The following is a 24431-nucleotide window of genomic DNA, read 5'->3' on the forward strand; positions in this document are numbered from 1 at the left end:
AAACGTCATAATTTCCTAGAAGTTTGAAGTTTAAAATGACACTTGCACTGCGTGGGCTATCAAAATCGCTGCAGACTTTTTACGGTCTGACTATAGTAAAATGTCAGTCAGTTGATTGCCAAATCATTCCAATTTTCTACTACGATCTTTTAAAAATCCTAAAATGACAAATTAGTCAGCAGTCAGACAAACTGGGGTCTGCAACCCGACTGCAATTTGTATGGGAACACTGAACTGAGTGCAGTACTCATACAGTTGCAGTCCGTCTGTACCGGCCCGGTTATGACTAAAAGCAATGAAAACATTTTGTAACAACTAACTCAATACAATACATACTAGTTTTCATTGCTTTTAGTCATTTATTATTAAATAGGTATAAGCCATGGGCAACCAGATGTACAATATGTACTTTCGTTTTTACAGTTTGTTATAATATAATACAAAAAAATCTTTAGGTACATGTGAATTCACATGTCATTATGAATTTCATTACAAATAAAACAAAATATTTAAAAATTAATAAATAAGTATGAGTTTTATTTAAATTATCTTTTTAACCTAAAATAAATCACAGTCTTGTAAATAATTAGGAACATAATCAATTTGAAAATCCTAATCTTAAGCGGTTTAATCAACTTCTTCAATGGTGGGGCCTTCATTTCTGCTTTGGTATCCAGGCATTCCTCCCATGCCACCAGGCACGCCTCCCATTCCTCCCATGCCTCCTGGCATTCCTCCCATGCCACCGGGCATGCCTCCCATGCCGCCGGGCATGCCTCCCATTCCTCCCATGCCGCCGGGCATTCCTCCCATGCCTCCGGGCATGCCTCCTTGGTTGCCGCCCGCGCCGCCGCCGTGCATCTTGGCCATCACAGGCGAGCACACTCTCTGCACCTCCTTCAATTTATGCTCATACTCTTCCACCTCGGCCAGAGAGTTGTTGTCCAGCCATCTCAGCGTCTCCTCGCACTCGCTGCGAGCCGTGTTCTTGTCCTGCTCGCTCAGCTTATCTCCCGCGTCGTCCAAGGCTTGCTTCACACTGAATACATAGGCCTCAAGTTGGTTTCTGGCTGCAACCCTCTTCCTCTGCTTCTCATCTTCATCCTTGTAGCGCTCGGCCTCGGCGAGCATTCTGTCGATATCCGCCTGCGACAGTCTGCCTCTGTCGTTCTTGATGACGATGTTCTTGCTCCGTCCGGTGCTGTTCTCCTTGGCCGACACGTTCAAGATGCCGTTAGCGTCGATGTCGAAGGTGACGTCGATCTTGGGCACCCCCCTGGGCGCGGGCGGGATGCCGGTCAGGTCGAACGTGCCCAGCAAGTTGTTGTCCTTCGTCATGGCGCGCTCGCCCTCGTACACCTGGATGGTGACCGCCGGCTGGTTGTCCGAGTACGTCGTGAAGGTCTGAGACTGCTTGGTCGGGATCTTAGAGTTGCGTTCGATGATTTTGGTCATGACGCCGCCGGCCGTCTCGATGCCCAGAGACAACGGCGACACGTCGACCAGCAACACGTCCTGGATCCTGGAGTCGTTGGATCCGCTGAGGATGGCCGCCTGCACCGCCGCTCCGTACGCCACCGCCTCGTCGGGGTTGATGGAGAGATTCAGCTGCTTGCCGCCGAAGAAGTTCTGCAGAAGGCTCTGGATCTTCGGTATGCGAGTCGAGCCCCCGACGAGCACGACGTCGTGGATCTGGCTCTTGTCTAGTTTAGCGTCGCGCAGCGCCTTCTCGACCGGCTCCAGCGTGCCGCGGAACAGATCGGAGTTGAGCTCTTCAAAGCGCGCGCGGGAGATGCGCGTGTAGTAGTCGATGCCCTCGTACAGCGCGTCGATCTCTATCGACGCCTCGGTGCTGGACGAGAGGGTGCGCTTGGCGCGCTCGGCGGCCGTCCGCAGGCGGCGCAGCGCGCGGGTGTTGCCGCGCAGATCCTTCTTGTACTTGCGCTTGAACTCGTCCGCGAGATGGTTCACTAGCCTATTGTCGAAGTCCTCGCCTCCGAGATGCGTGTCGCCGGCCGTCGCCTTCACCTCGAACAGCGAGCCCTCGTCGATGGTGAGGATGGACACGTCGAAAGTGCCGCCGCCGAGATCGAAGATCAACACGTTGCGCTCGCCCTTCAAGTTCTTGTCCAAGCCGTACGCGAGCGCGGCGGCGGTGGGCTCGTTGATGATCCGCAGCACGTTGAGGCCGGCGATGGCGCCCGCGTCCTTGGTGGCTTGGCGCTGCGAGTCGTTGAAGTAAGCCGGGACCGTGATCACGGCGTCCCGCACTGTCGTGCCCAAGTACGCCTCGGCCGTCTCCTTCATCTTCGTCAACACCATGCTGCTGATCTCCTCCGGCGCGAACCTCTTCGTCTCGCCTTTGAACTTGACCTGGATCTTTGGCTTGCCACAGTCGCTGATCACTTTAAACGGCCAGTGCTTCATGTCCGCCTGTATCTTCGGGTCGTCGAACTTGCGTCCGATCAGTCGCTTGGCGTCGAACACCGTGTTGTTGGGGTTGAGCGCGACTTGGTTCTTCGCGGCGTCGCCGATGAGTCGCTCGGTGTCCGTGAACGCGACGTAGGATGGTGTGGTCCGGTTGCCCTGGTCGTTCGCGATGATCTCCACATTCCCGTGCTGGTAAACTCCCACACAGGAGTAGGTCGTTCCAAGATCAATTCCTACAGCTGGCATTTTTCGTTGATTAACTTCACTAACTTTCTTATTCAATACAATAATGTATCACGTAATAACTCGAGAGGTATTCACCACTCAACTTCTTCGTACTTTCGCTTTCGTGTTTAGTAAAATACTGAGTTCGCGCCAGAGCGCGGCTGCTTATATACCCCTCCGCTTACGGCCAATCACAGCCCAGCATTTTCTAGATAATTCTTGACAGTTGTTCGGCGGCCAATGGGGTCGATGTCGATGTCGGGTCTCGGGGGTTCGCGACTGTTCGGTGTCGAAGAACAAGACAGACGATAATTTCCGCTTGTGTCTGAAAGAGAAAGAAAAAAAATAGTGATACCAGGTGGTAACAAAATGCTGGATTTGTACGATTTATTTTTGTAATTTGCATGCATTTATCAAAAATATAAAACGCTAAAATGATTAACGCGTAATAAAAAAAAGGTATAAATTGTTTAGGTTTTTGTTTATATATATTTATTTATGTATTTATAACTGAACTGATATTAAAATTAAATTGTGAAAATTGGGAGTTAAAAAGGCAAATATAAATAAATATTGAATATTTATTGTTGAAAGTTTTTTTATTTAGTATTTATTATCTAAACTGTAATTGTTATTATGATTGTACATTTCCAAGGTGCCCGCTTCGAATTAGATGGAAAGGCGCTTATTTGACAATATTAAACATTTTACATATAAAATAATGGAATAAAATTGCCACTATCACAATTTTGCAACTTTTCTTGTGACTTTAATGTGACAAAGTGTCGAAATAAACGTCACATTTTTATCAAAATTTATCCTCGTAAGGCCCACCACACAATGTTTCCCTATTTTTAAGTTGAACCTTGTTGTATAGTAGATTAGATTGGCTTTCGTTCGGTTCAAATTATGTGGAATTAAAACGCAGTCTAAATTTGTAATGCACATTGGGCCTTACGAGAAGTTTATGGTGACACCCCTCCCATTCCCATTGCAAAATCTGTACACAGTTTAATTCTATACTTATGTCATGAGTATGTGGTTTAAATTAAAATATCTGGGAGACCGAGCTTGGCTCGGAAAATAGAATTATAGAAACTCAAAAAAGCGCGTTTTCCCAGAGATAAGACGTAGCTAGATCGATTTATCGCCCCCGAAAACCCCCATATAGCTAAATTCATCGAAATCGTTAGAGCCGTTTCCGAGATCCCCGAAATAAATATACCTACATATAAATAAATAAATAAACAAGAATTGCTCGTTTAAAGGTATTAGTTTATAATAGATACGAAAATCATTATCGTAATTTTTCCGACAATTTTCTCTTTTACTGTGGTATCACCAACCTGCTCAATGTTGTTTATTGTCTCGTACCTCGTAGCGTTAACCTCATGTTGACAGGCAGCGTAAGAAAAGAACAGCGCTATGCGATGAACCGCACATCCGAATGAGATAATGAATAAATGGAGCTTCCAGAAATTTCGCGAAAGCTATAATAAATATTGCTATCTAAAATCAGAAAATTCACGGTGTTTGTCATTATTATTGTTTGTATTATGATTAAAAATATGATAACCGTTATCGAAAACTGAAAAGTAAATGCCATTATAATTTGGGCTTAAAAATATATTGTGCGTTTACATCGCCATCTCGTGGCGAGTAGCGTACTCACTAGATCGATTGTAACAAGCAAAGGATAGATTTATGTTATTGTCCACATATCTGAAGGTGACAGGCATATTATACCCTATTTACCTACATGGTGATGCTGCGTAGTAGTAGGACAGGAAGAAACTCGAAATTTCTGGAATTGTGATGTTGGAAAGTTGAAACTTGAAACGCTAAAAATTTATATTTTTTATATTTTAGCGTGTATGTACAACATGTGTGGGTGTTCAGAAAAAATGGTACCATTTAGGTACTTTTTTTCAACTTTTGGGTTATTTAGACTCAGAATTACGAGTACTAACTATTGAATTGAATGAGATAAAGAAAAGAAGTGTCCCCAGTATTTCATAAAAATTTTGGGTGTCAGTTTTGTAAAACGGTCCATACAAAGTGTATGTGAGAATGCGTTACAAAACTATAATTTTTTTTGGAACACATTTTGTTTCTTTTTAAGTCGATAGTCCTCGTGATTCCGAGTAGAAAATAAGGCTCCGTCACACAGGCGCGTTTTGCGTGCGGCGCGTGAGCTTTTAAGGCTCCGTCACACAGGCGCGTTTTCCGGGCGGGGCGTGAGCGCGGCGTGAGCGTTTTATATGTAAAAGCGGCGCGCCCCGCTCACGCGCCGCCCGCAAAACGCCCCTGTGTGACGGAGCCTTAACATATAAAACGCTCACTACACGCCCCGCCCGGAAAACGCGCCTGTGTGACGGAACCTGTCCTACCTGGCAATGTCGTGGACTCACAAGCAATCTAGTAAAGCATATTAATTTTGCATATAAAATAATAATAATAATTCAGCCTATATGCGTTCCCATTGCACTGGTGGGCAAAGGCCTCCTCTCATGCGCGAGAGGGTTTGGGCTATAGTCCCCACGCTAGCCCAATGCGGATTGGGGACTTCACATACACCTTTGAATTTCTTCGCAGATGTAGGTATGAAACCTGCATAGGGGAGACCGAGGTGAGTTTACACGATGTTTTCCTTCACCGAAAAGCTAGTGGTAAATATCAAATGATATTTCGTATATAAGTTTCGGAAAACTCATTGGTACGAGCCAGGATTTGAACCCGTGACCTCCGGATTGAAAGCCGGGCGTCATATCCACTCGGCCACCACCGCTTATAATTTGCATAATTGCTAATTTTGCATGGAAATATAAAAAGGGTGTGAAATATACCTATTTAGTTTGTACAGTAGGTAATAAATGGTGTAATGTAAAGTAGTATCTAGAGCTAATAACAGATGAACTTTTTTTCCACTACCCAAGCCGAAATGTTCACCCGATATTAGCTCACATATACCAGGGCTATAGGCCAAGCTGACATTCGACAAACGCCAATAAATAAAGTAATAATTTACATACCTACCTAAATTATTTAAGGTTTGATTGAGGTATTGGTTACATTGAGGACTGTTGGTTACGTCCATTCTAAGTCAACCGACCGATCAAAAACAGCAATGTAATAAAACTCGCATGCGAGTTCGCGCGCCGTCTAAATCAGCCCTGGATACCTCAATCAAAACTTAAATAATTTAGGTATATTGGTAGGTTTTGGTAGGTGTATTGGGCCCCATAAATTCCACGACTCTTCTCTTTCCACACAGACTCTATACAAGACTAACGTAGCAGAAGACACTGAATTGGTTAGTGTACCGTGTGTCAATTTTCGAGAAAGAATCGTGCATCACGTTATGGGTGTTCTGTTATGGAGATAATCTATCCTTTTTCAGGACACTTTCTGTCTGATATGAGGGACAGAGAAAATTTTTCGTGTCTCTTAACAGCAATATATCAAAGTGTCCTGCGAAAGGATGGATCTATGAATTTATGTAGTTAGATTTTAGCTATAACTTTATAAACTTCCAAACGATATAATCGAATATGTAAATTCAATTAATACCAATTAAGTATTCAAGTAAAAGGAACTTACATTCAGACATGAGCAAATAGATTTTAGCATATGTTAAATCCTAAAGTATTCCTTCGATTAATTTCATATAAGTTTTTATATTCTGTATGTACAAGTCCAGCAAGTAAGTTAGTTCGTCTTTATGCTCATGCCCAGTCTACTTTGAGTAAATAAAACTAAATATTTAAAGAGGAACTCATACTTATTTATTAAACATAAATTACTTAAAATAAATCAGTCTTTGTACAATATTTACAAAATCAATTTGAAAATCCTATTACATCTAAAGAGGTTTAGTCCACTTCTTCAATTGTTGGGCCGTCATTTCTGCTTTGGTATCCAGGCATTCCTCCCATGCCTCCTGGCATTCCTCCCATGCCACCGGGCATTCCTCCCATGCCACCGGGCATTCCTCCCATGCCACCGGGCATTCCTCCCATGCCACCGGGCATTCCTCCCATGCTACCGGGCATGCCTCCCATGCCGCCGGGCATGCCTCCCATGCCGCCGGGCATTCCTCCCATGCCTCCGGGCATACCTCCAGGCATGCCTCCTTGGTTGCCGCTCGCGCCGCCGCCGTGCATCTTGGTCATCACCGGTGAGCACACTCTCTGCACCTCCTTCAGCTTATGCTCATACTCTTCCACCTCGGCCAGAGAGTTGTTGTCCAGCCATCTCAGCGTCTCCTCGCACTCGCTGCGAGCCGTGTTCTTGTCCTGCTCGCTCAGCTTGTCTCCCGCGTCATCCAAGGCTTGCTTCACGCTGAATACATAAGCCTCAAGTTGATTTCTGGCTGCCACCCTCTTCCTCTGCTTCTCATCTTCATCCTTGTAGCGCTCGGCCTCGGCGAGCATTCTGTCGATGTCCGCCTGCGACAGTCTGCCTCTGTCGTTCTTGATGACGATGTTCTTGCTCCGTCCGGTGCTGTTCTCCTTGGCCGACACGTTCAAGATGCCGTTAGCGTCGATGTCGAAGGTGACGTCGATCTTGGGCACCCCCCTGGGCGCGGGCGGGATGCCGGTCAGGTCGAACGTGCCCAGCAAGTTGTTGTCCTTCGTCATGGCGCGCTCGCCCTCGTACACCTGGATGGTGACCGCCGGCTGGTTGTCCGAGTACGTCGTGAAGGTCTGAGACTGCTTGGTCGGGATCTTAGAGTTGCGTTCGATGATTTTGGTCATGACGCCGCCGGCCGTCTCGATGCCCAGAGACAACGGCGACACGTCGACCAGCAACACGTCCTGGATCCTGGAGTCGTTGGATCCGCTGAGGATGGCCGCCTGCACCGCCGCTCCGTACGCCACCGCCTCGTCGGGGTTGATGGAGAGATTGAGCTGCTTGCCGCCGAAGAAGTTCTGCAGAAGGCTCTGGATCTTCGGTATGCGAGTCGAGCCCCCGACGAGCACGACGTCGTGGATCTGGCTCTTGTCCAGTTTAGCGTCGCGCAGCGCCTTCTCGACCGGCTCCAGCGTGCCGCGGAACAGATCGGAGTTGAGCTCTTCGAAGCGCGCGCGGGAGATGCGCGTGTAGTAGTCGATGCCCTCGTACAGCGCGTCGATCTCTATCGACGCCTCGGTGCTGGACGAGAGGGTGCGCTTGGCGCGCTCGGCGGCCGTCCGCAGGCGGCGCAGCGCGCGGGTGTTGCCGCGCAGATCCTTCTTGTACTTGCGCTTGAACTCGTCCGCGAGATGGTTCACTAGCCTATTGTCAAAGTCCTCGCCTCCGAGATGCGTATCGCCGGCCGTCGCCTTCACCTCGAACAGCGAGCCCTCGTCGATGGTGAGGATGGACACGTCGAAAGTGCCGCCGCCGAGATCGAAGATCAACACGTTGCGCTCGCCCTTCAAGTTCTTGTCCAAGCCGTACGCGAGCGCGGCGGCGGTGGGCTCGTTGATGATCCGCAGCACGTTGAGGCCGGCGATGGCGCCCGCGTCCTTGGTGGCTTGGCGCTGCGAGTCGTTGAAGTAAGCCGGGACCGTGATCACGGCGTCCCGCACTGTCGTGCCCAAGTACGCCTCGGCCGTCTCCTTCATCTTCGTCAACACCATGCTGCTGATCTCCTCCGGCGCGAACCTCTTCGTCTCGCCTTTGAACTCGACCTGGATCTTTGGCTTGCCACAGTCGCTGATCACTTTAAACGGCCAGTGCTTCATGTCCGCCTGTATCTTCGGGTCGTCGAACTTGCGTCCGATTAGTCGCTTGGCGTCGAACACCGTGTTGTTGGGGTTGAGCGCGACTTGGTTCTTCGCGGCGTCGCCGATGAGTCGCTCGGTGTCCGTGAACGCGACGTAGGATGGTGTGGTCCGGTTGCCCTGGTCGTTCGCGATGATCTCCACATTCCCGTGCTGGTAAACTCCCACACAGGAGTAGGTCGTTCCAAGATCAATTCCTACTGCTGGCATTTTTTGTATATTAATTTCATTAACGTCCTTGTTCAATACAATAATATATCACGTAATAACTCGAGAGGTATTCACCACTCAACTTCTTAGTACTTTCGCTTTTGTGTTCAGATATAAACTGAGTTCCCGCCAGAGCGCGGCTGCTTATATACCCCTCGGAAAGCAACCAATCAGAGCGCAGTATTTTCTAGATTATTCTCGACAACTGTTCGGCGGCCAATCACGTCGAAGCCGAGTTTATACCGAGTTAACGCACGGTCACGAATGTTCTCGACTCTTCCGAATTAGTGAGGGAGATAGAATACAATATCATATGAGATTGACAAAGACGGGCAATGTAGTAGTAATGCCAGTTTATGAAAAATAATGGACTTATATGATATTTCGTAATTTTTTCTTACTTCGAAAATCTTACATTACAATTTCGTAGGTAGCCGAGGTAAGTAATAAGTAGAAGGTACCTACTCATTTCTATCGTGTAATAATGTAATTGGTACGATAATTCTGAGAATATGAATATATTTACTTACACCTCAACTTAAGGGATTTTTTATTGGTTAGTAAACTTAGTAAGGTAAGGTATGGGTAAGGTTATAAATGCCTGAAATTAGAAAACCAAAATAAGTATAAGTATTTTAGAGTAATATCTTTTCGTAATTAAGGCCAAAAAAACTTATCCTTGATAAATTTGGTCTACATCTTAAATAATGATAAAAAATAAATCTTAAAAAATAAAAATAATATAAAACAAGAATTTAGTTTGTAAAATTGTCCTTTGTGAGGTGATATAAAAACATTTTTATTTATTATTTATTAATGTAACTATTAAATACGAAAGCAACATGGTGCACTGCACAAGCAATTTTATTTGACTGGTAATTTTTTTTCACGGACAGGATTCTTTTTAAATTTTATTGGGCCATAAAATGACAATGATATACAGTAAAGTACTGTTTTTTTTAATGATGTTAAGTAAAACCATGTACCATGATTTTAAATTGCTCATGTTATTTTTATTTTTCCTGTGGTATCCCATTGCTGTGCACCCCCCTCTTCTATTGAGTCAACCAACCATTACGCACGAAAGGGAAAGCGTTATGCGTTGCAGCGCGCATCAGAAAGGGAGAGCATGTACGACAAACTGCGCTTTCCAGAACATCTATTCTCTTTGCCAGAACTTTCTCGAGGCGTGCATAAATAGATTGAGGTTACAGCGCCATCTTGTGGCGAGTAGCGTTCTCAATACTAAGTACATTATGTACATGCTCGGTGTACATGGCTTTATTGCGTGAATTATGTTTATTGCATAATTACAAGAGGATTACAATGCGAATGATTATCCACATTGTAGATTAATAACGGCAATTTCTGGATTTTAAACTAGTACTTATCAATCCGTCAACGACTGTAGGTTAAGTACGCTTTTTCTTTTACTTCATATACAACGTGTCCCAAAACATCGGCATTAATAAAAGAAAATTCCGTGAATGGTTTTTGGACTCTAAATAATTAATAATAATGACATTAGTGTATTATTTTGTAGCATATATTTTTACTGACCAAGAATAGACAACTTAAGTAGAACGCGTTTTGACGTGATAACGTCTTATAAATCGATGAATACTGGTAGCATCCTCGAAAAAGTGTCACGTTGTGGACAGATCTCCATGGTTACGTTACGTAATGTAATGGTAATGTTTTCTTATGACGTTATCACGCAAAATTATCGTCCGTAAACCGATTTTACAGACAACCATTTTTTTTTAAATAAACCTAAATAAAATAAACTTATAAAAAAGTAGGTATTCATACGGTATACCGTACATATATGTACTTAGCAATTAAAGAATATCTACTACCTACCAATAAAACAATAATAATGAGTTGACTCTACTTTTCATTTTGAATACGAGGAAAATAAAACACAATGGATATGTGTTAAAAAAAATGACTAATTTTAATAGTATTTCTTAAGTACTTACCTACTTAAAATGAACAGTTAAGGTAAAGATATCGTTATTAATGGAATATGTTAATGTAATGTTATAATGTGTAATGTTATATATCAGAATGGAAATTATACAACATATCCATTTAAAACCATAAGCGATAAAATTTTTGCTTATCTTAAAAAAAATAAAAATAAAACGTATATAATTGTAAAGTAAAATGCTCTAGCTTGCTTAAGGCTATACGAGGTTTTCATCGATTTTGACAAGTTTTCAATCATATCTCCTTTTTTGCGCTACAGGTAGAATTATAAGACAAACGGTTATCGGTTCTCCAATCTTTTATCTCCGGTTTTGTCTACCGGATTTTGAAAAGAAATGAATACTTATTTTTTTATGAATTTTTTATACATTGTCTAAAAAAACACTTTTTTCGTATCTAGTTTGCTGTGAAGGATCTTACATGTACGAAATCTACATATTTGGGTTCGTCTTTAACGTCTCGATAAACGTGTCTAGGGGTTTTAATTCTAAACTAATTAACACAAAAGTTATGGCCAGAAAACCAGTTTTTAGCCTAAAATTGTTCTACTTTGATGCCAAATATCTCGAAAACAATGAACTTTGAAGTAAATATGGGATACTATATTGCTGTTAATATAATAAGCTACAAAAAACATTAGAAAAGTCAGGGATTCAGATCGAAGGTCAATGGCGTGGGGTAGCTACTTTGATGAGAGATGTGACTAATGAAAATTATGTTACACGTTTGCAAGTTTAGCCAACATTTTGAAGACAGCGCCAGCAAATACAATACTACTAGGTATATACTTATATGCAATTTTTTTCATTGCAGTCGATATTTTTGTCATTAATTCATTGTTTGCATATTAGTCCGTACGGTATGTATCTAAGGGCCTTTGTTATGATGATATGCATGACAAAAAATATTTTTGATTTAGTTTTTTATTGGTACCTATTAGCGGGAACAACGGGAACCTGATAGGTACGTGATTTTGACTTGTGCTTTGACACAATGATTACGATTATATCTCTATAGTTCGTTTTTTTTAGCATTAGAAAGAAGGTAAGCGATCTTGACATGTCTTTTAATTGAAAAACGCTTTTTATCAGAATCAGTATCTATTACTTATGAAAGCAGAAGAATATAAATGATCGGATTAGATTCAGAATTGTTACATATTTGCCGTGACTTAAAAAACCGAACTATAGCCAATAATTAGTCCTACTTAAATAAAAAAATAAATTAAAAAAAATTGCCTTTATTTCCCGGAAAGTAGGTACCTACATAGTGATTAACTTATTTATTAATTTAAAACAAATAATTATAATACTAAAATTAAGTGGTAACAATTGGTTTGTTACGCGGGAATCATCCATTTCTGGACGAAGGCCTCCTCCATCTCATGCCAGTCGATCCTGTTTTGGGCCAAGCGGGTCCAGTGGTTTCCAGCAGCCACTGCCACGATGTCATCTTTCCGGCGGCGAAGAGGATGTCCGTGTTTCCGTTTGCCCTCTGCTCGTCTGGTGAACCAGTGCACAACACGTTCACTCCATCGGTTGTCGTTTAGTCTTGCGACGTGTCCGGTCCATTTCCATTTAAGTTTCGCAGTCATTTCTAGTGCGTCTATGATTTTTGTTTTAGACCTTATGTCGCTGCTCCTGATGCGGTCCTTCAGTTTGTAACCTAGCATACTGCGCTCCATTGCTCTTTGGAAAGTCCTGACCTGTTTTCTACAGGATGCTGTTGGAGCCCATGTTTGACAACCGTATGTGAGAGTTGGTAGTACGTTCGAGTCCATTATTTTCTTTTTAATACGGAGCGGAAATTTGTCTTTAAATATACTTTTTAGTGACCAGTATTTCTTCCAACTTAGGGTGATTCGTCTTTTTACTTCTTTTTCGGTCCTGTCTGTAAAGCTTATGTTCTGACCTAAGTATATATAGTCGTCTACATATTCTGTTGTGGTTATCGACGCACAGTGATTTTTTTATTGGATTTGTCATTGCTTTAGTTTTGTCTGGTTTGCTCTCTATATGTTAAGGCTGTTTATCATTTCTTGAAGCTCTACGTGATTTTCCGATAGTAAAATAATGTCATCTGCGAACCGTAAATTACATAAGTATTCACCATTGATATTTATGCCTTTTTTATTCCATTAGAAATTTTAAAAATAAATTGAAGTAGAGCTATAAAAGCTCGTAATAATCGTGAGGAAACCGGACTAATCCCAATAAGGCCTATTAGTTTACCCTCTGGGTTGGAAGGTCAGATGGCAGTCGCTTTCGTAAAAACTAGTGCCTACGCCAATTCTCGGGATTAGTTGCCGAGCGGACCCCAGGCTCCCATGAGCCGTGGCAAAAATGCCGGGATAACGCGAGGAAGATGAGAGCTATAAAAAGCTTCGGTGATATCGTGTCTCCCTGTCTTACTCATTTCTCGATATTGAACGACTCTCCTGATTTTTCTAGTTTTACTTTTGCGTTGCATTCCGTCCGAATAGATGTTTTTCAATAATGTTATGTATTTATTATGTAGGTATTCCTTGTTTTTCTAAAGCTTCCCATAGTTTGTTATGTTTTATAGTATCAAATGCTTTACTATAGTCAATAAATACCATGTAGAGCGTTTTTTTTTGTATTCGGTGCATTTTTCCATAACTTGCGTAACAGTGAAAAGGTGATCTACAGTTGAGTAGTTTTTCCGGAAACCGGCTTGGTCTCGTGTTTGGTTTTCGTCTATATCTTTTGTAATGCGGTTTAGTAGAGTCGTCGTAAAGAGTTTGTAGATAGTTGGTAATAAACTTATAGGCCTGTAGTTGTCGATATTTTTCGGGTCTCCTTTTTAGGGTTCCGTACCCAAAGGGTAAAACGGGACCCTATTACTAAGACTCCGCTGTCCGTCCGTCCGTCTGTCCGTCCGTCAGTCTGTCACCAGGCTGTATCTCACGAACCGTGATAGCTCGACAGTTGAAATTTTCACAGATGATGTATTTCTGTTGCCGCTATAACAACAAATACTAAAAAGTACGGAATCCTCGGTGGGCGAGTTCGACACGCACTTGTCCGGTTTTTTTTATATAACAAAGAAATAGTACATCTTTTCCATGGGTCAGGAATATTCTCTTGTGACAGCACTTGATTAAATAGATTAGTTAGAATTGGGTATATAGAGTCACCGGTCCTACTTAGTATTAACAAAGATGTCTAATAATTTAATATAACCCCGTATTCTCTTTGGTATTAATGTTTAAATATTTTTTGCGCTCTAGACATATTTCGGATGGTTTCATAATAATCGCTAGAAATGATCATTTGTGTATGTATACTATACACTGTATAGTTGTATAAATAATAAGTTCAAAAACTAAAACCCGACTATTGCAAACCGCGCTCTAAAAAGTATGAAACAAGATAGAATTCTTATCTGAAATTATCAAACAGGAAATATTATAAATGTTATAATTTTTTTTAATAAATAAAAATACAACGTAATATAATCACTTTACTTTACTATCACTTTATATTACTTTTGCGAGGGCGTCCGCAGTACACAAATGCACGCCGAGCTCCGCATATATCGGGCTACGCCCGAGTCCTTTAGTATGAGGGCGCTTTGGAACGCGTACAGCGAGCCTCGAACGTCGGGCTACGTCCGACTCTTTTAGTATGAGGGCGCTGAAGGCGCCCGGCCTTGGAACGCGTACGTCGGACTAGGCCCGACTCTTTTAGTATGAGGGCGCCGAAGGCGCCCGGCTTTGGAGCACGTACAGCGAGCCTCGTACTTCGGGCTACGCCCGACTCTTTTAGTTTGAGGGCGCCGAAGGCGCCCGGCTTTGGACCGCGTACAGTGCGCCACGTAAATCGGGCTACGCCTGACCCTTTTAGTGTGGGGACGCCTTTTGGGCATGTACGTCGGGTTTTGGGCAGTATGCTTGGCCTGACCACTGCGAAGGCGTTTTTTTTTTGTCCTGCAATATTTTACGAGGTGCCGCCCGTCATACTAAAAGAGGTGCCGAAGGCGCCCGGCTTTGGAACGCGTACAGCGAGCCTCGTACGTCGGGCTACGCCCAACTCTTTTAGTATGAGGGCGCCGAAGGCGCCCGGCTTTCGAACACGTACAGCGAGCCTCGTACGTCGGGCTACGCCCGACTCTTTTAGTATGAGGGCGCCAAAGGCGTCCGGCTTTGGAACGCGTACAGCGAACCTCGTACGTCGGGCTACGCCCGACTCTTTCAGTTTGAGGGCGCCGAAGGCGCCCGGCTTTGGACCGCGTACAGTGCGCCACGTACACACAGCAACACTCCTGACTATACATCAGTGGACCTTATTACAAAAGGCATAAGGTCCACCGATGTACAGTTAACAGTGTGGGCGACTGTACATCGGGCTACGCCTGACCCTTTTAGTGTGGGGACGCCTTTTGGGCATGTACGTCGGGTTTTGGGCAGTATGCTTGGTCTGACCACTGCGAAGGAGTTTTTTTTTGTCCTGCAATATTTTACGAGGTGAATATACTAAGCAACTTTTACTATGGGACCAAACCCGATCTCGTAAAAAAATTTACTGTTTCATACATTTTGGCTGATCAGGACTTCTATACCTATTCACGTTATAAAATATTGCAGGACATTAAAAAAACACCATGTATATAGCGGCCAAACAAATTTCTTTTGCAAAATCCTTCTTGTATCGCCGTAGTCGCGTAACACGCGGATAGAATCCAGAGCGCTTGTAGATTCGTATATAGTTCGAATTACCTAACCGATAAATTAATGTTTTATCTGGCGCATGCAAGCAAAGCCGGGTGCAAAAGCTAACAATATTTATATATTTGAAATGTGCTAATTGAGCTCTTTCAAATGATGTATAACACGTCATAATTACTTATTTTTATTTTGTTGGTTCGTGACTTTATGACCTCTAGAGGGCGCCATGTTCATTTTTTTGGGACACCATATAGCCCTATAACCAGCGGACGATTAAGACGATTCGAATGACACATCGTGTGTTAAATTATAATAAGTACTTTAGAAGTTATGAGGGAACAGATGAACATACATACATACATACCCACATACATACCGGTCAAAATCATAACCCTCCTTTTGCGTTGCCGTAGTCGGGTAAAAATAGGCGCTATTCATGGATAAGTTGTCTGACGCAAGTTATCATTATCATTACCACCACTTATCACCAGCTGTTTGCATAAACATTATCTTTCAATCAAAATTGCATAATAAAAAATATCAATCACCTTCGCCAATGAGAATCGGCCAAGATAACAATAATATCATCGCATCCAACGTGTCCCTACAACCAGCTACAACGAAACGAACACGTCAGTAAGTACGAGAAGCTTCCACATGGTTCTACTCGCCGATAGATGTCGTGGCTGCTATATAAACAAGCGCCGGCCGGCGTTTTGCGTCAATTGTCAAGTGATTCCTTTCAAGTGCATTTCGCTGCGATTTTTGAGAAAAACACGATAAGTACGCTCATAACACGCTCACAATGAAGACATTCAGTGCATCAACGTATACCTTCATCTTCTTAGCCATAATTGGAGCCAATTTAGCTTTGGGTGAAGACAAATGTGGAGAGAAATCAGAAAGACGAGACTTGTACAGACGGCGGAACAGCTTATTCGATCAAGACTTCGGCTTGGCGTTCGCACCTGGAGACTTCCTGACTTCCATGTTTTCGCCTTTCTCGTTCCACGACTACTACCGGCCCTGGCGTCACCTAGCTTCAATCAGCAAAGACGTCGGATCCACCATTAAGACGGATAAAGACCAATTTCAGATAAACTTGGACGTTCAGCACTTCAGCCCTGATGAGATCACAGTAAAGACTGTAGATGGTTATGTAGTCGTTGAAGGAAAGCACGAGGAAAAGGAAGATGACCATGGCTTCGTCTCTCGTCAGTTTGTGAGGAGGTACTCTTTGCCTGAGGGTGTGGAGCCGGAGAAGGTGGTATCCCAGCTCTCCAGCGATGGAGTCCTGACGGTGTCGGCGCCGAGGAGGTTGCAGTTGGAGAACAAATCGGAGAGAGCGGTACCCATCACGCAGACTGGCCCGATTAGGAAAGAAATCAAGGAAATAAAGGAAAGCCCAGAGATTCCTAAAAATCCCTATACGGAATCCTGTGATAAGGACAGTTGCTCCAAGAAAAATTAGGTACCCGTTTCCGTTAATCTTTATGTTAAGTGGCTATTAGTCATCTCCTGAAAACCTTGTTTAAGACTGTTTTTTTAATAAAACATTTTTTATTAAAGTTTTACTTTTTTTTTTCTATTTCTCCCACAAAAATATCTACCCCGAGTAAGTAGGTACCCATATAAATAATATCTAACAACAGCGCTTGCATTGCAATACTTTGTTCTAACTGGAACCCAAAAAAGTCTGTGTCTGTGATTAAATATTAATTATGAGATAAATTCTCAAAACTTGAAACAAAGCAACATTCTTAAAAAATTAAACAAGTATGTATATTTTGAGGGTTTTTGTTTGCTACATAAACAATAAAATAATTTATTTAAACGATTGCAGCGTCATCTGCGTTTAGTTGTGCACGTTTATCTAATACCTACCTTTAAACGAGCAATTCTTGTATATTTATTTATATATATACATATATACAAAACAATACTCTATATTGCACACCTCACATACATACCTATATTGCGGATCACGGAAACGGTTCTAACGATTTCGATGAAATTTGGTATTTGGGGGTTTTCGGGGCCGAAAATCGATCTAGCTAGGTCTCATCTCTGGGAAAACGCGCATTTATGAGTTTTTATATGTTTTCCGAGCAAAGCTGATATGCCATGAGAAATATTCTCATTGAACTTGGCCAGGCGTGGCTCACTCCGCGATTTCGTCGCTTTGCTACAGGTAGCTAAAAGTACCTACATCCGTTCCACTCCAATTTTGGGGAAAGCCATAAGCCGCGCGTGGCGGTGTCGCCATATCTGCCCTGATCGTAAGAGACGCGTTTTGTTAGAAAGTGAGTTAGACTTACCTAGTACTATTATTTATTCTGTGACTTGGCTCAAATTTTCATGGTTTAAGAGGTTTATGTTACACCGCCATCTCGTGTCAAGTAGCGTAACCTGCATACCTACTCACCTTCCATGCTGTTTGCTTCTTTACCTCCCAAAGATATCACTAGATGGCGCTGTATTTAACACAGCATGAAACCACCTGAAATAAAACAATCTCTACAAGACGGCGGTAACTATTGAATATAGGTACTCGTATAGTAGGTATTCAATGAATAGGTACCCTATGCTTAGATTGCTTAGTATACCAGTGTATTGACTTTGACTGCATTTGACGAGACCAGTCGGTATTACACAAAATGGAGGGTTCCGTTAATCGGTTCCGTATTTTCATGCAATACCTACCACGAGAAAGCTCCACAAAATCCCAGTCTTGTCTGGAAAGTTTTTTTAATAAAACATTTTTTATTAAAGTTTTACTTTTTTTTTTCTATTTCTCCCACAAAAATATCTACCCCGAGTAAGTAGGTACCCATATAAATAATATCTAACAACAGCGCTTGCATTGCAATACTTTGTTCTAACTGGAACCCAAAAAAGTCTGTGTCTGTGATTAAATATTAATTATGAGATAAATTCTCAAAACTTGAAACAAAGCAACATTCTTAAAAAATTAAACAAGTATGTATATTTTGAGGGTTTTTGTTTGCTACATAAACAATAAAATAATTTATTTAAACGATTGCAGCGTCATCTGCGTTTAGTTGTGCACGTTTATCTAATACCTACCTTTAAACGAGCAATTCTTGTATATTTATTTATATATATACATATATACAAAACAATACTCTATATTGCACACCTCACATACATACCTATATTGCGGATCACGGAAACGGTTCTAACGATTTCGATGAAATTTGGTATTTGGGGGTTTTCGGGGCCGAAAATCGATCTAGCTAGGTCTCATCTCTGGGAAAACGCGCATTTATGAGTTTTTATATGTTTTCCGAGCAAAGCTGATATGCCATGAGAAATATTCTCATTGAACTTGGCCAGGCGTGGCTCACTCCGCGATTTCGTCGCTTTGCTACAGGTAGCTAAAAGTACCTACATCCGTTCCACTCCAATTTTGGGGAAAGCCATAAGCCGCGCGTGGCGGTGTCGCCATATCTGCCCTGATCGTAAGAGACGCGTTTTGTTAGAAAGTGAGTTAGACTTACCTAGTACTATTATTTATTCTGTGACTTGGCTCAAATTTTCATGGTTTAAGAGGTTTATGTTACACCGCCATCTCGTGTCAAGTAGCGTAACCTGCATACCTACTCACCTTCCATGCTGTTTGCTTCTTTACCTCCCAAAGATATCACTAGATGGCGCTGTATTTAACACAGCATGAAACCACCTGAAATAAAACAATCTCTACAAGACGGCGGTAACTATTGAATATAGGTACTCGTATAGTAGGTATTCAATGAATAGGTACCCTATGCTTAGATTGCTTAGTATACCAGTGTATTGACTTTGACTGCATTTGACGAGACCAGTCGGTATTACACAAAATGGAGGGTTCCGTTAATCGGTTCCGTATTTTCATGCAATACCTACCACGAGAAAGCTCCACAAAATCCCAGTCTTGTCTGGAAAGGTAGGTAGTAAACCTTTACTTTTTACCTGTCTTTTACCTTTTTAACAGTCACTTTTCGGCGATGGAAAATATCGTGAGGAAACCGGAGTAACCCCAACTAATAGGTCTATAATGCTAAGGGCATACTGGAAATTCCTGGACTGGACACTTAGAAAATAAGTCGTCTCATATATCAGAATCCAGAAACTTTCAGTATGGCCCACTTACTACTACTTACTACCATTACTACTTAACTGTTAAGTAACTTAAGTTAAGTCTTAACAGGTAGTTCCGTTGTAGTGAGGTAAGCAGAGACATTAACTTTAGAGAGGTCGCTGCGTTCGCAGTGGAAACCCGTGAAAATCGAAGCTGCCAGGTTTTATATTTTTTTATAAGGCTTTACACAAATAAAACTACACAGTTAAAAACAATAAAATAGATTTTCATTTATTGTGAGACGAAAAATACAACAATGGGACTTATCACCTAAAATGGTTAGTGGCAGACTGTTGTGTCGAAACAATTGATTGTCGGGTCGGGCGGCGCCGCGACGCGACGCGACGCGCGCCTCTAAACACTACAGTACACTCCTAATTTATGTCTTTCATTGGGTAACTCGTGGAGTCGTGGCTCATAACGAATATCAACGAAAATATATATAAATACACAAACCATGATCTCTATTCACTGAAATCATAGCTATACTTTTAAACATGTGATGTTTCAATAGTTCATTTCTTTAACTAAGTTTTTTTAAAAAGGCTTTATTGATTTGAAGCTAATACTTAGTTACTTACAAGATTGTTTAGTAGTTTTAATAGTAGTCGCGGGACGGGCCCCGTCGTCGTGGTTGGGCGTGCGGCCCCGGAACAAAACGTAACAACTCTCAATACCGCTACTATGAAACGTTCTATACAAAATTGAACATTGCCGCTTCGCTAATCGTTTACTAAAACAAGATGGCGGCGAGCGGCGACTCGGTCGAACTCGTCACTAATCGATTAAGTACATGTCTTACTTTATAAGTTGAAAATGCCACTGCTGCGATCCTACTTCGCCTATGTCTGGAGCGCGCAGGCACTGGCAGAGGCCGGGGGCCGCGAGTCCGGACGCCGACCGCGAGCTCCCTGCGAGACCGAGGCCCGCCCGAGGCCCGCGCCCCGCGCGAGGCCCCGAACCTCCACCAGTGCGCGCGCGCGCTTCGCTATTGCTCATAGAGAAAAAATTCCAAAATCAATTCGTTACACCGTAGACTATATTTTGTTTAATAAACTTGAAGTATTTATCAATAATCAATAAGTACATTATAATAATTGAATAATTAGTATTTTGTTTCATAAGAGATACTAGCATTACAAATAAATACCTTCAGCTATACAATTTAATGTTTATTTCTATTTAAACATTTTGAAGATGTTTAAGTGGACTACTTCGGTTTATACACAAGAGTGGTCGTTTCTTGTATAGAAACTAGTTGATGCGTCTACGCTTCGAGATATGACTTAAATGTATACTTAGATTTAGGGGGAAAATGTCGTAAAAACAAAAAGAAAAGTTATTGAAATTTATAACAAACACCTTAACTAATACTCAATGTAATAATTTAGTCAAAGTATATGTATATATATATATAATATATGATGAATACATAGATGTGTGCGGCGTGGCGGAGGCCGCGGGCGTGGTAACAAATGAAACGGTTTATACAAGATCCGGAGCCCCCCCCACCTCGCGTCCTAGACAAAAGCAATACAAAACATTTCATTCCGTGTAAGAGATGACACGATGGTATGCGAAAAATTTATTTTTTTTCAAAAAACACACGCCCATTCGCTCACCCTTGCGCTTAAATCTAAAATTAATAATTAGACAATATTTTTATTTGTTCAACAGACGCGCGCTAACGCACGCGTATTATAATAAAATATTTTCAAAACAATCGAATAATTAAACACACTAGTTAACAATATAACTTATGCTCAAATACACGGGCGGGCTGGCCGCGGCAACCATACTCGAACCAAACGAAACGATCCTCGTTCTGTTTAAAAATATGATTTTATACACAATCGTTTTAGCATATATAATAATCATTACATTAGAGCGATGGCAGCGTAACGGTCGGGAACGTCTTTGGGCACGGTCGGGCGCTATAATACTGTTATCGCTAATTTATTGCATCCGTGAGCGGGGACCGTGGGGGTGGCGGCGTTAGACGGCGGTCTCGGTGTGCGAGTGGGACGACAGGCGCTCCACGTCGATGTCGTGTGGCGCGAGCGCGTCACGCGTCTCGTACTCGACGCTCGACGAGTGCGAGAAGCGCTTGCTCAGCGCCGTCTGCTTGCGCAGCGCCTCGGCCAGCGCGGCGTCCGCCAGCGAGCCGCGAGAGTCCAGGCCCTGCCGGAACGCGTTCACCACGCGGATCTGCGCCCAACCAACACGTTAGTCAGAGTCCGGAGCGGCGCACGAGCGGTGCTCTCGCCTCGATCCCTGGTTATATGCCGGCCGGTGCCGTGCCCGATCGGAAACACAGAGAAACACCCCATTCGTGCTCGTCAGTGAGCACGAACGGCTAGTTTCCAGGTGGAAGCTATTGAAATACCGAAGTGTATAAGTTTTGTGTAAGACTGCCGATTGAAGAGTGAACAGAACTGTTAGAAGTTGATGGTGAAGAATTATAAGGCCGGCATATAACCCGTCCCAGCGACCACCAGCCGTTCACCCAACTCTCGTGTTTGAACAAGGATTGTTATTACAACAAACGAGAGCGGGCACGGGAGAACGCTTGGGATCGAGGTCCATTCTCACCTCCAGGTGGGAACGCTTGGCTGCTCTGATCCGACTCTAATTTTTTGTCAAAGAGTTGCCCTTCTAGGTCTATTTGTCTATAGTGAGTGCTATCACTTGGCACCATCTAAAGCTAAATTCGGATCAGAGAGCCAGTATTTTGAGAGCAACACGGGTGCACGCCGGTTCCGTCGCAGTCAGTCGCGACGAGACCGGGAGAAAAATTAGTAAAAACATAAATTGAAGCACACCGAGCCATAAAAAAAGGCGGTAAAGCAGGTAATTCACAATTCCAGTCACAGATACGAAGGTCGAGCCGGCGGGGCCGGTCATGCAGTGATCGGGCCTGTCCACAACCAAATTGGCAAGATTTATGGCTACAATCTGTCAAAAGACGCTTTAAAATCTTACATAAACCAGGGCTCTTTAACACTGGTTTCCGTAATTTGGCCTGAAGTGACAGATTACATCCAAACGTTGCGAATTCAGATGTATAAGCCTCGCAAGGGTAATCTTCCGTCGCTGCTCCTCTGAATACAGACATCGTCGTAGGGTGCCAATAGTGTCGAGACGTGAACCTGTCGTGAGCATGCTGGCGGTGCATTAGCGAACAAGTCTTCACGCGGCTGTGATCAGCTAGGAAATTCGAAAATACCTACTGTTAGATACAGATGTATTTTTGAAATTCGGAAAGACGCAGCTCGCGAAGCGATAGCTAATGCAAGGCTCAAGTCAGAGCGATCAGTCTGATCCGTAAATGTACCAATCTTCGGATGGTATATTGCCGGATCAAGCTAACCGACCAACGAGCCTGGCGCCTCTGTGACTGTATTTGGAGATTGACCTCTTCTATGCTACTCGCGACCAAGCTATGGAACTGCGATACCCTATTATACACACTATGCATTAAGAAGCAACATATAACGCCTGATTCAAGGTCCCATGAACGAAGCATGGTATAAGCGTCCTCGAATGACAATGAGCCCTTATCAGAGTCGGAACCTAAAACATCACAATCAAAAGCATTCGCTTATGAAGAAAGAAAACACTATAAGCTATTTAATGGTCTATTTATTGTGATTTTAAAAGCTTTTATGTAATCGTTTTCCAATGAATTTTGTAGAACCCCACGATGTTTAAGTGCATTAATGTGAAGCAAAATAATTAAAATAATATATGAATGATATACTATGAATACTATATGAATGATGCAACAAAAATTTTAAGCGCTATGCTACTTGATGAGACTCAACAATCTCTAGAAGAAATAACGCTAAAAGCGCTTTAAGAATTTATGAAGCGATGACCAACTAAGGACGTGATAAAGATTCTGCGAAATTTGACTAAGGTAAGTATTCGTCTAAATTCCCTAAAAGTACTTAGAACTATAATTAATTACATACTATGTCTATTGTTCGACCAAAAATATACAATGGAATGTTAAGATTAAGATTGGAATAGTTTCGTACAAAAGAATATTCTTAGTTACTTGGAAATTATATAATACAAGTTCCTGACTCCAGAATCTAGTGCTCCAAGGATTATTGACACAACATTAAGATTGATAAAAGACTAGAATCTTTCACGACGAGTTCAAAGGTGACATGGATGTAAAAATGGATTACAAATACATGCATTTGGATACATGCATGAATGCGAGATGCATGCGACACTGACCTTCTGTTTACGCCGCGGCTGCAAAATGTCCTTAAATGGCGCGATCGGTTAACTTGTAAGTACTTTAGTAAATTCTGGTATTTTATCCGCTTAGGGTGGTATTTCATCTGTCCAATATCTTGATCCAATGTGTATTGCGTCTCAATCTCACACTGAAGATCGGTTTTCCTAGGATAGCGGTGCCGTCATATAGCGGCCGTCTCCATACTAAATAATACGGCTAAATATGGATGTCGTAGTATTTGTATGGAGACGGCCGCTATATGACGGCACCGCTATCCTAGGAAACCAGAGCATAAGCAAAATGTGTGACGCAATTACACATTGGACCAAGATATTGGACAGATGGAATGTCCCTTAGGGTGGATGCGTTGTTTTTAACCGATCGCGTCGACTTTCACCGACAAGCAAAACATAAAGGTCAGAGTTAGAGACAGTGGACTGGACAGAAAAGTTGTAGTATAGACAGAGTATTAGAGAACATATAAGGAACGTAAGTAAAACTGAACAAAAACGAGATGTGAGTGAATTAGCGTCGCCATTATTATATATCTTACAGCCTGGTCGGTCGAAGTCTTGCTGTACGGGACGGGGATCAGGCGTTCCTGTAACTCGCCACCTATGACCTTCGGTGTGCAAGTGGGATCATGGAAAAGAAAATAAAAACGAGAACATGAAGGAAAACGTCACGAAGAAGAAGTCGTAGGCATAAAAAATAATATACAGATCT

At 42.6% G+C, this 24431-nt stretch overlaps 4 protein-coding genes across 16 annotated transcripts in view; 1 reads left to right on the plus strand and 3 right to left on the minus strand.

Moving 5' to 3' along the window:
* Positions 1-612: 612 nt before the first annotated feature.
* On the minus strand, positions 613-2766 carry LOC134801599 (heat shock protein 68-like). 2 transcript variants are annotated; one of them, XM_063774216.1, is made up of 2 exons: positions 747-2766; positions 613-704 (listed from the first exon to the last, which is right to left on the minus strand). In XM_063774216.1, the coding sequence occupies exons 1-2, from the start codon at positions 2674-2676 to the stop codon at positions 628-630; spliced, it is 2007 nt and encodes a 668-aa protein (XP_063630286.1). In that variant the 5' UTR covers positions 2677-2766; the 3' UTR covers positions 613-627. The 2 variants fall into 2 exon arrangements, with proteins under 2 accessions (XP_063630286.1, XP_063630285.1); XM_063774215.1 differs by having other exon boundaries at positions 613-2766.
* Positions 2767-6417: 3651 nt separating this feature from the next.
* LOC134801597 (heat shock protein 68-like) lies at positions 6418-8694 on the minus strand. Its single transcript, XM_063774214.1, has one exon. The coding sequence runs from the start codon at positions 8631-8633 to the stop codon at positions 6528-6530; it is 2106 nt and encodes a 701-aa protein (XP_063630284.1). The 5' UTR covers positions 8634-8694; the 3' UTR covers positions 6418-6527.
* A 7408-nt stretch (positions 8695-16102) lies between these two features.
* On the plus strand, positions 16103-16835 carry LOC134801500 (protein lethal(2)essential for life-like). The gene has a single exon (XM_063774111.1). It carries the CDS (start codon positions 16118-16120, stop codon positions 16781-16783), a length of 666 nt encoding a protein of 221 aa, XP_063630181.1. The 5' UTR covers positions 16103-16117; the 3' UTR covers positions 16784-16835.
* A 2823-nt stretch (positions 16836-19658) lies between these two features.
* Positions 19659-24431, minus strand: part of LOC134801450 (plasma membrane calcium-transporting ATPase 2) — a 275898-nt gene continuing 271125 nt past the window's right edge. For 11 of the 12 annotated variants that reach the window (XM_063774030.1, XM_063774021.1, XM_063774024.1 and 8 more), the window contains 2 exons: positions 24259-24327; positions 19659-21661 (listed from right to left, as the gene is read on the minus strand). In XM_063774030.1, coding sequence (XP_063630100.1) covers positions 21449-21661; positions 24259-24327 — 282 coding nt within the window. In that variant the 3' untranslated portion in view covers positions 19659-21448. The remainder of the gene's footprint in view (positions 21662-24258; positions 24328-24431) is intronic. The other variant, XR_010145671.1, reaches the window with a different exon arrangement.

Source organism: Cydia splendana, chromosome 22, assembly GCF_910591565.1.
Source record: "Cydia splendana chromosome 22, ilCydSple1.2, whole genome shotgun sequence".
NCBI classification, from domain to species: Eukaryota; Metazoa; Arthropoda; class Insecta; order Lepidoptera; family Tortricidae; genus Cydia; species Cydia splendana.

Excerpts from the sequence above, each read along its gene's own strand:
- LOC134801599 (XM_063774215.1), bottom strand. The coding sequence starts at position 2,676 with ATGCCAGCTGTAGGAATTGATCTTGGAACGACCTACTCCTGTGTGGGA.
- LOC134801500 (XM_063774111.1), top strand. The coding sequence starts at position 16,118 with ATGAAGACATTCAGTGCATCAACGTATACCTTCATCTTCTTAGCCATA.
- LOC134801597 (XM_063774214.1), bottom strand. The coding sequence starts at position 8,633 with ATGCCAGCAGTAGGAATTGATCTTGGAACGACCTACTCCTGTGTGGGA.